Source organism: Bombina bombina, chromosome 10 (genome assembly GCF_027579735.1).
Source record: "Bombina bombina isolate aBomBom1 chromosome 10, aBomBom1.pri, whole genome shotgun sequence".
NCBI classification, from domain to species: domain Eukaryota; kingdom Metazoa; phylum Chordata; class Amphibia; order Anura; family Bombinatoridae; genus Bombina; species Bombina bombina.
The window spans coordinates 8,309,938-8,322,023 of record NC_069508.1 but is presented as its reverse complement, the minus strand read 5'-3'; the positions used below and the strand labels follow the sequence as shown (position 1 = coordinate 8,322,023).

The following is a 12,086-nucleotide window of genomic DNA, read 5'->3' as shown; positions in this document are numbered from 1 at the left end:
GATAGTGCAGAAGTGACACTAGTGACTAGATATGTTACTTATACTCACACAGATAGTGCAGAAGTGACACTAGTGACTAGATAGGTTACTTATACTCACACAGATAGTGCAGAAGTGACACTAGTGACTAGATAGGTTACTTATACTAACACAGATAGTGCAGAAGTGACACTAGTGACTAGATATGTTACTTATACTCACACAGATAGTGCAGAAGTGACACTAGTGACTAGCTATGTTACTTATACTCACACAGATAGTGGAGAAGTGACACTAGTGACTAGATAGGTTACTTATACTCACACAGGACACCAGGGCTCCCACTGAACCAATCAGGAAATATCCCCCTAGTTATTTAATTCGTCCCTAGCCAGCTGCACACATATAATATAGTGAGAGTCCTGTATTTAGGAGGGGGAGGGGGGGGGGGCAACCAACCTGCAGAGCCCTGGATTTGGGGAGGGTCCTGGGATTTTGGAAGCTGAATACTATTTGCTGGTAGCAGAGAGCTAGGAGAGCCGACTCAGGGGTCTTAGCCCTGCCCTCTGACGGTGGGACTTTAGGAGGAGAGAGGGAGCTTTGCATTTTGATTAAAGCCCTCAACCCTTCCTCAGTCTTAGGCAGGGGTCTGGGGAGGAACACTTCTCAGCTGGGCACAGGAGAAGAAAATTCACCCAAAAAATCCCTCCCCCAGCTTCTCTCTGGGCTCCGTCCTCCCTATGGCTGTGTAGATCACTTGGACTTTGCAAGAAACTGGTTCTTTGGTACTGAGAGTTCTTTACTTTCTGGGGGTTTCCCAGTACTTGGAGTTTGAGATGGAGAGGTGGAGCACTAGGTGGAAAACGAAAAGGAGGTTGTGGGACCCATCCTTCAGCTCCATCATTGTCATCACATTGACTTTCTTACTGCAGACTGCAGAGGTCAGAGCAGGTAAGAACCCAACCCAAAGGAGTCAGACCTTAGCCCCACGGTTCCCACAGGTCCGGGCTGCAAGGAGTCCTACTCTCACTTGTACTTTGTCTCCAACCTCTCTCTGCGTGTCAGGGACTTTATTCATCACCAAAGTCTTAATATCTCCTCAGTGTGTATAAGTGTAGTGTGTGTGTTTGTTTGTATGTATATATATATATGTGTGTGTGTGTGTGTTTTTGTGCTTATATGTGTGTGTATATATATATGTCTGTGTGTAGTGTGTGTTTGTGTATATATGTATATATGTGTAATGCCTGGGTGTGTGTATCTGTGTGTACATGTGTAAAGTGTGTGTGTATATCTATATATATGTTTACATAAGTATATATTAGTGCATGTGTGTCTATATTATTGTGTATGCATGTGTGTGTGTATATGAGTGTATTTTTTGTATATGCATTGCATGTGTGTGTGTGTGTGTATATATATATATATATATATATATATATATATATATATATATATATATATATATATATATATATATTTATTTATATATATATTGTATGCATGTGTGAGTGTATATTTGTATGTGCATATGTTTGGATTTAGTTCCATTCTCAATACCAGAACAAATCTAACCTTAGATACTATTATGTAGTTGGTTGAGAGGTAACAGAGTACCTATTTGCCCTTATATGAGATGAAATAAGGATAATAAAGACATATTCTATATATGTGCATTCAGTACAGTAATATGTCAGGGCATACAGTAATATGTCAGGGCATACTGTAATATGTCAGTGCATACAGTAATATGTCAGGGCATACAGTAATATGTCAGGGCATACAGTAATATGTCAGGGCATACAGTAATATGTCAGTGCATACTGTAATATGTCAGTGCATACAGTAATATGTCAGGGTATACAGTAATATGTCAGGGCATACAGTAATATGTCAGGGCATACAGTAATATGTCAGGGCATACTGTAATATGTCAGTGCATACTGTAATATATCAGGGCATACTGTAATATGTCAGCTCACACAGGTTAATTTGATTCACTAGTCTAATCCAGTGATTCAGACACAACACATTGACAAGTAGGTGCACCTATATTATTATGTACAATGTCAGGTATGTGCCAGGCACGGTGCCCCACCTTCGTGCTTGTCTTGTGGATGCAGTGACTGGTGGTCCGTTAGGGGTCTTTAGACAAGGCTAGAAGGGAGGAATGTTTAGTGTAGTGATCCCTCTGTGCTTGGAATTCCCCCCCCCCCCCCCAGGATGTCACATTCAGACTTGTCTTTGTGAGGGGAGGTCCCAGACAGATTCAGTGGGGTAACATGGCAGCAGGTTTAGGGTCCCTCACCTTTACTGATATCTAGTATGTGCTCACAGGATGGACTTGCTACAGCATCATTTCTCACATATATGACAAGGGTACAAAGTTATTAGTTTTTGTATCAGTGAAACTTTTTTGTTTGTTACTCAGATACCTCAGCCCCTAGTTAGATGTGATGCACTTCTGTGTTTTATTCATTTATGTCAGGGGGAGATGTGCTGCACTCTTGTGTTTTATTCACTTATGTCAGGGGGAGATGTGCTGCACTCTTGTGTTTTATTCACTTATGTCAGGAGAGATGCACTGCACTCTTGTGTTTTATTCACTTATGTCAGGGAGAGATGCACTGCACTTCTGTGTTTTATTCACTTATGTCAGGGAGAGATACACTGCACTTCTGTGTTTTATTCACTTATGTCAGGGAGAGATGCGCTACACTTCTGTGTTTTATTCACTTATGTCAGGGAGAGATGCACTGCACTTCTGTGTTTTATTCACTTATGTCAGGGAGAGATACACTGCACTTCTGTGTTTTATTCACTTATGTCAGGGAGAGATACACTGCACTTCTGTGTTTTATTCACTTATGTCAGGGAGAGATGCACTGCACTTCTGTGTTTTATTCACTTATGTCAGGGAGAGATGCACTGCACTTCTGTGTTTTATTCACTTATGTCAGGGAGAGATGCACTGCACTTCTGTGTTTTATTCACTTATGTCAGGGAGAGATGCACTGCACTTCTGTGTTTTATTCACTTATGTCAGGGAGAGATACACTGCACTTCTGTGTTTTATTCACTTATGTCAGGGAGAGATACACTGCACTTCTGTGTTTTATTCACTTATGTCAGGGAGAGATACACTGCACTTCTGTGTTTTATTCACTTATGTCAGGGAGAGATGCACTGCACTTCTGTGTTTTATTCACTTATGTCAGGGAGAGATGCACTGCACTTCTGTGTTTTATTCACTTATGTCAGGGAGAGATGCACTGCACTTCTGTGTTTTATTCACTTATGTCAGGGAGAGATGCACTGCACTTCTGTGTTTTATTCACTTATGTCAGGGAGAGATGCACTGCACTTCTGTGTTTTATTCACTTATGTCAGGGAGAGATGCACTGCACTTCTGTGTTTTATTCACTTATGTCAGGGAGAGATGCACTGCACTTCTGTGTTTTATTCACTTATGTCAGGGAGAGATACACTGCACTTCTGTGTTTTATTCACTTATGTCAGGGAGAGATTGTCAGGGAGAGATACACTGCACTTCTGTGTTTTATTCACTTATGTCAGGGAGAGATTGTCAGGGAGAGATACACTGCACTTCTGTGTTTTATTCACTTATGTCAGGGAGAGATGCACTGCACTTCTGTGTTTTATTCACTTATGTCAGGGGGAGATGCGCTGCACTTCTGTGTTTTATTCACTTATGTCAGGGGGAGATGCACTGCACTTCTGTGTTTTATTCACTTATGTCAGGGAGAGATACACTGCACTTCTGTGTTTTATTCACTTATGTCAGGGAGAGATTGTCAGGGAGAGATACACTGCACTTCTGTGTTTTATTCACATGTCAGGGAGAGATGCACTGCACTTCTGTGTTTTATTCACTTATGTCAGGGGGAGATGCGCTGCACTTCTGTGTTTTATTCACTTATGTCAGGGGGAGATGCACTGCACTTCTGTGTTTTATTCACTTATGTCAGGGAGAGATTGTCAGGGAGAGATACACTGCACTTCTGTGTTTTATTCACTTATGTCAGGGAGAGATACACTGCACTTCTGTGTTTTATTCACTTATGTCAGGGAGAGATTGTCAGGGAGAGATACACTGCACTTCTGTGTTTTATTCACTTATGTCAGGGGGAGATGCGCTGCACTTCTGTGTTTTATTCACTTATGTCAGGGAGAGATGCACTGCACTTCTGTGTTTTATACACTTATGTCAGGGGGAGATGCGCTGCACTTCTGTGTTTTATTCACTTATGTCAGGGAGAGATGCACTGCACTTCTGTGTTTTATTCACTTATGTCAGGGAGAGATGCACTGCACTTCTGTGTTTTATTCACTTATGTCAGGGGGAGATGCGCTGCACTTCTGTGTTTTATTCACTTATGTCAGGGAGAGATGCACTGCACTTCTGTGTTTTATTCACTTATGTCAGGGAGAGATGCACTGCACTTCTGTGTTTTATTCACTTTTGTCAGGGAGAGATGCACTGCACTTCTGTGTTTTATTCACTTATGTCAGGGAGAGATGCACTGCACTTCTGTGTTTTATTCACTTATGTCAGGGAGAGATGCACTGCACTTCTGTGTTTTATTCACTTATGTCAGGGAGAGATACACTGCACTTCTGTGTTTTATTCACTTATGTCAGGGAGAGATTGTCAGGGAGAGATACACTGCACTTCTGTGTTTTATTCACTTATGTCAGGGAGAGATGCACTGCACTTCTGTGTTTTATTCACTTATGTCAGGGAGAGATGCGCTGCACTTCTGTGTTTTATTCACTTATGTCAGGGAGAGATGCACTGCACTTCTGTGTTTTATTCACTTATGTCAGGGGGAGATGCGCTGCACTTCTGTGTTTTATTCACTTATGTCAGGGAGAGATGCACTGCACTTCTGTGTTTTATTCACTTATGTCAGGGAGAGATACACTGCACTTCTGTGTTTTATTCACTTATGTCAGGGAGAGATGCACTGCACTTCTGTGTTTTATTCACTTATGTCAGGGAGAGATTGTCAGGGAGAGATACACTGCACTTCTGTGTTTTATTCACTTATGTCAGGGAGAGATACACTGCACTTCTGTGTTTTATACACTTATGTCAGGGAGAGATGCACTGCACTTCTGTGTTTTATTCACTTATGTCAGGGAGAGATGCACTGCACTTCTGTGTTTTATTCACTTATGTCAGGGAGAGATTGTCAGGGAGAGATACACTGCACTTCTGTGTTTTATTCACTTATGTCAGGGAGAGATACACTGCACTTCTGTGTTTTATTCACTTATGTCAGGGAGAGATGCACTGCACTTCTGTGTTTTATTCACTTATGTCAGGGAGAGATTGTCAGGGAGAGATACACTGCACTTCTGTGTTTTATACACTTATGTCAGGGAGAGATACACTGCACTTCTGTGTTTTATTCACTTATGTCAGGGAGAGATGCACTGCACTTCTGTGTTTTATTCACTTATGTCAGGGAGAGATTGTCAGGGAGAGATACACTGCACTTCTGTGTTTTATTCACTTATGTCAGGGAGAGATACACTGCACTTCTGTGTTTTATTCACTTATGTCAGGGAGAGATGCACTGCACTTCTGTGTTTTATTCACTTATGTCAGGGGGAGATGTGCTGCACTTCTGTGTTTTATTCACTTATGTCAGGGAGAGATGCACTGCACTTCTGTGTTTTATTCACTTATGTCAGGGAGAGATGCACTGCACTTCTGTGTTTTATTCACTTATGTCAGGGAGAGATACACTGCACTTCTGTGTTTTATTCACTTATGTCAGGGAGAGATACACTGCACTTCTGTGTTTTATTCACTTATGTCAGGGAGAGATGCACTGCACTTCTGTGTTTTATTCACTTATGTCAGGGAGAGATGCACTGCACTTCTGTGTTTTATTCACTTATGTCAGGGGGAGATGCGCTACACTTCTGTGTTTATTCAAGTCAAGTGAAGAATACTTTATTAGCATGACATTATTACACGTGTTGTCAGGGGGAGATGCGCTGCAGTCTTGTGGAATGTGATCCAGTGTCTAGATTTATAGAATGAAGCCATTTAGAACAAATGGAGCTTTGCAGATATCCCCCACAGCTCCTGGTCTGACTGAATCTGCAATGAGGGGAACAGGTGAGGGCTTGCAGGCCCCTCTGGCACCAAAGGTGTTAAATGTAGAGGAATGCAGTAATGGGACATATGGCTGTGTGCAGTGTGCTGCTGGGTATGTGTCTGCAATGTGCAGTCATATGTGAAATAGAATGTTTCATTATTAAGGCAGAATGGGACAAAATTTATAAGGATGTGGGTAGTAATATTCTGTGAAGTAATAGTTACTTAAGTATGTGTAGTAATTAGCTTGATCTGGAAGACTTTGTGCATAATATATTTATTGTACAGATCCTGTGCTACAGAGGGGTATCAGGCAAAGGGTGCTGCAGAGGGGTATTAGGCAGAGTGTGCTGCAGAGGGGTATTAGGCAAGGTGTGCTACAGAGGGGTATTAGTCAGAGTGTGCTGCAGAGGGGTGTCAGGCAGAGGGTGCAGCAGAGGGGTATTAGTCAGAGTGTGCTACGAAGGGGTGTTAGGCAGAGTGTGCTACAGAGGGGTATTGGTCAGAGTGTGCTACGAAGGGGTGTTAGGCAGAGTGTGCTACAGAGGGGTATTAGTCAGAGTGTGCTACGAAGGGGTGTTAGGCAGAGTGTGCTACAGAGGGGTATTGGTCAGAGTGTGCTGCAGAGAGGTATTAGACAGAGTGTGCTGCAGAGGGGTATTAGGCAGTGTGTGCTGCAGAGGGGTATTAGGCAGAGTGTGCTACAGAGGGGTATTAGTCAGAGTGTGCTACGAAGGGGTGTTAGGCAGAGTGTGCTACAGAGGGGTATTGGTCAGAGTGTGCTGCAGTGGGGTATTAGGCAGAGTGTGCTGCAGAGGGGTGTCAGGCAGAGGGTGCAGCAGAGGGGTATTAGTCAGAGTGTGCTACGAAGGGGTGTTAGGCAGAGTGTGCTACAGAGGGGTATTGGTCAGAGTGTGCTGCAGAGAGGTATTAGACAGAGTGTGCTGCAGAGGGGTATTAGGCAGTGTGTGCTGCAGAGGGGTATTAGGCAGAGTGTGCTACAGAGGGGTATCAGGCAGAGGTTGCTGCAGAGGGGTATTAGGCAGAGTGTGCTGCATAGGGGTATTAAGCAGAGGGTGCTGCAGAGGGGTATCAGGCAGAGTGTGCTGCAGAGGGGTATAGGCAGAGTGTGCTGCAGAGGGGTATTAGGTAGAGTGTGCTACAGAGGGGAATTAGGCAGAGTGTGCTGCAGAGATGTATTAGGCAGGGGGTGATACAGAGGGGTATTAGGAAGAGTGTGCTACAGAGGGGTATTAGGCAGAGTGTGCTGCAGAGGGGTATTAGGCAGAGGGTGCTGCAGAGGGGTATTAGGCAGAGTGTTCTGCAGAGGGGTGTCAGACAGAGGGTGCTGTAGATGGGTATTAGGCAGAGTGTGTTGCAGAAGGGTATCAGGCAGAGGGTGCTACTTAAGGGTATCAGACAGAGGGTGCTGCAGAGGGGTATCAGACAGAGTGTGCTGCAGAAGGGTATTAGGCAGAATGTGCTGCAGAGGGTATCAGGCAGAGGGTGCTGCCGAGGGGTATCAAGCAGAGTGTGCTGCAGAGGGGTATCAGAGTGTGCTATAGAAAGGTATCAGGCAGAGTGTGCTGCAGAGGGGTATCAGGCAGAGTGTGCTGCAGAGGGGTATCAGGCAGAGTGTGCTGCAGAGGGGTATTAGGCAGAGGGTACCGCAGGGGGGTATTAGGCAGAGGGTGCCACAGGGGGTAATTAGGCAGAGTGTGCTGCAGAGGGGTATCTGGCAGAGGGTGTTGTAGGTCATTTACACTGTGTGACGAATAATGAACCAAGCACTCTGTCTCTTACTCTTTCTCACATCTTCAAAGGTGAATTGAGGATTCTTTATGCTGCTGAAAGTTAACAGAAATCCTCTCAAGTGATTAGAGACGGGCAGCTTAGTGTGGCAGGGAGTAGTGCAGGAATGTGTGCACGTCTGTAACGGGCAGCAGAGTCACATATACAGGCTGTGTAAGTCACAGCACTGTCACACATACACACTGTACTGTCATAGCATTGTCACACATACACACTGTACTGTCATAGCACTGTCACACATACACACTGTACTGTCATAGCATTGTCACACATACACACTGTACTGTCATAGCACTGTCACACATACACACTGTACTGTCATAGCACTGTCACACATACACACTGTACTGTCATAACACTGTCACACATACACACTGTACTGTCATAGCACTGTCACACATACACACTGTACTGTCACAGCATTGTCACACATACACACTGTACTGTCATAGCACTGTCACACATACACACTGTACTGTCATAACACTGTCACACATACACACTGTACTGTCACAGCACTGTCACACATACACACTGTACTGTCATAGCACTGTCACACATACACACTGTACTGTCATAGCATTGTCACACATACACACTGTACTGTCATAGCATTGTCACACATACACACTGTACTGTCATAGCACTGTCACACATACACACTGTACTGTCATAGCATTGTCACACATACACACTGTACTGTCATAGCACTGTCACACATACACACTGTACTGTCATAGCACTGTCACACATACACACTGTACTGTCACAGCTCAGTCACACATACACACTGTACTGTCACAGCTCAGTCACACATACACACTGTACTGTCATAGCACTGTCACACATACACACTGTACTGTCACAGCTCAGTCACACATACACACTGTACTGTCACAGCTCAGTCACACATACACACTGTACTGTCATAGCACTGTCACACATACACACTGTACTGTCACAGCTCAGTCACACATACACACTGTACTGTCATAGCACTGTCACACATACACACTGTACTGTCATAGCACTGTCACACATACACACTGTACTGTCATAGCATTGTCACACATACACACTGTACTGTCATAACACTGTCACACATACACACTGTACTGTCATAGCATTGTCACACATACACACTGTACTGTCATAGCATTGTCACACATACACACTGTACTGTCATAACACTGTCACACATACACACTGTACTGTCATAGCATTGTCACACATACACACTGTACCTTCATAGCATTGTCACACATACACACTGTACTGTCATAGCACTGTCACACATACACACTGTACTGTCACATCTCAGTCACACATACACACTGTACTGTCACATCTCAGTTACACATACACACTGTAATGTCACAGCTCAGTCACACATACACACTGTACTGTCACAGCTCAGTCACACATACACACTGTACTGTCACAGCTCAGTTACACATACACACTGTACTGTCACATCTCAGTCACACATACACACTGTACTGTCACAGCTCAGTCACACATACACACTGTACTGTCACAGCTCAGTTACACATACACACTGTACTGTCACATCTCAGTCACACATACACACTGTACTGTCACAGCTCAGTTACACATACACACTGTACTGTCACATCTCAGTTACACATACACACTGTACTGTCACAGCTCAGTCACACATACACACTGTACTGTCATAGCTCAGTCATACATACACACTGTACTGTCACAGCTCAGTCATACATACACACTTACTGTCACAGCTCAGTTACACATACACACTGTACTGTCACAGCTCAGTCACACATACACACTGTACTGTCACAGCTCAGTCATACATACACACTGTACTGTCACAGCTCAGCTACACATACACACTGTACCGTCATAGCATTGTCACACATACACACTGTACCGTCATAGCATTGTCACACATACACACTGTACTGTCACAGCTCAGTCACACATACACACTGTACTGTCACAGCTCAGTTACACATACACACTGTACTGTCATAGCTCAGTCACACATACACACTGTACTGTCACAGCTCAGTTACACATACACACTGTACTGTCACAGCTCAGTTACACATACACACTGTACTGTCACAGCTCAGTTACACATACAAACTGTACTGTCATAGCAGTCACACATACACACTGTAGTGTCACAGCTCAGTTACACATACACACTGTACTGTCATAGCTCAGTCACACATACACACTGTACTGTCACAGCTCAGTTACACATACACACTGTACTGTCACAGCTCAGTTACACATACACACTGTACTGTCATAGCTCAGTCACACATACACACTGTACTGTCACAGCTCATTTACACATACACACTGTACTGTCACATCTCAGTCACACATACACACTGTACTGTCACAGAACCATCACACATACACACTGTACTGTCACAGCTCAGTCACACATACACACTGTACTGTCACATCTCAGTCACACATACACACTGTACTGTCACAGAACCGTCACACATACACACTGTACTGTCACAGCTCAGTCACACATACACACTGTACTGTCACAGAACCGTCACACATACACACTGTACTGTCACAGCTCAGTCACACATACACACTGTACTGTCACATCTCAGTCACACATACACACTGTACTGTCACAGCTCAGTCACACATACACACTGTACTGTCACAGCTCAGTTACACATACACACTGTACTGTCACAGCTCAGTCACACATACACACTGTACTGTCACAGCTCAGTCACACATACACACTGTACTGTCACATCTCAGTCACACATACACACTGTACTGTCACAGCTCAGTCACACATACACACTGTACTGTCACAGCTCAGTTACACATACACACTGTACTGTCATAGCACTGTCACACATACACACTGTACTGTCACAGCTCAGTCACACATACACACTGTACTGTCACAGCTCAGTCACACATACACACTGTACTGTCACAGCTCAGTTACACATACACACTGTACTGTCACAGCTCAGTCACACATACACACTGTACTGTCATAGCTCAGTCACACATACACACTGTACTGTCACAGCTCAGTCATACATACACACTGTACTGTCACAGCTCAGTCACACATACACACTGTACTGTCACAGCTCAGTCACACATACACACTGTACTGTCATAGCTCAGTCACACATACACACTGTACTGTCACAGCTCAGTCACACATACACACTGTACTGTCACAGCTCAGTTACACATACACACTGTACTGTCACAGAACCGTCACACATACACACTGTACTGTCACAGCTCAGTCACACATACACACTGTACTGTCATAGCTCAGTCACACATACACACTGTACTGTCACAGCTCAGTCACACATACACACTGTACTGTCACAGCTCAGTCATACATACACACTGTACTGTCACAGCTCAGTTACACATACACACTGTACTGTCACAGCTCAATTACACATAGACACTGTACTGTCACAGCTCAGTCATACATACACACTGTACTGTCACAGCTCAGTCACACATACACACTGTACTGTCACAGCTCAGTCACACATACACACTGTACTGTCATAGCTCAGTCACACATACACACTGTACTGTCACAGCTCAGTCACACATACACACTGTACTGTCATAGCTCAGTCACACATACACACTGTACTGTCACAGCTCAGTTACACATACACACTGTACTGTCACAGCTCAGTCATACATACACACTGTACTGTCACAGCTCAGTCACACATACACACTGTACTGTCACAGCTCAGTCACACATACACACTGTACTGTCACAGCTCAGTCACACATACACACTGTACTGTCACAGCTCAGTCATACATACACACTGTACTGTCACAGCTCAGTCACACATACACACTGTACTGTCATAGCACTGTCACACATACACACTGTACTGTCACAGCTCAGTCACACATACACACTGTACTGTCACAGCTCAGTCACACATACACACTGTACTGTCACAGCTCAGTCATACATACACACTGTACTGTCACAGCTCAGTCACACATACACACTGTACTGTCACAGCTCAGTCATACATACACACTGTACTGTCACAGCTCAGTTACACATACACACTGTACTGTCACAGCTCAGTTACACATAGACACTGTACTGTCACAAC

At 44.1% G+C, this 12,086-nt stretch overlaps 1 protein-coding gene across 6 annotated transcripts in view; it reads left to right on the top strand.

Annotated features, from left to right (window-relative positions):
- The first annotated feature begins 579 nt into the window (after window positions 1-579).
- LOC128641190 (collagen alpha-1(XI) chain-like) overlaps window positions 580-12,086 on the top strand; it is a 222,453-nt gene continuing 210,946 nt past the window's right edge. For 5 of the 6 annotated variants that reach the window (XM_053693756.1, XM_053693757.1, XM_053693754.1 and 2 more), the window contains exon 1: window positions 580-930. In XM_053693756.1, coding sequence (XP_053549731.1) covers window positions 816-930 — 115 coding nt within the window. In that variant the 5' untranslated portion in view covers window positions 580-815. The remainder of the gene's footprint in view (window positions 931-12,086) is intronic. The other variant, XM_053693759.1, reaches the window with a different exon arrangement.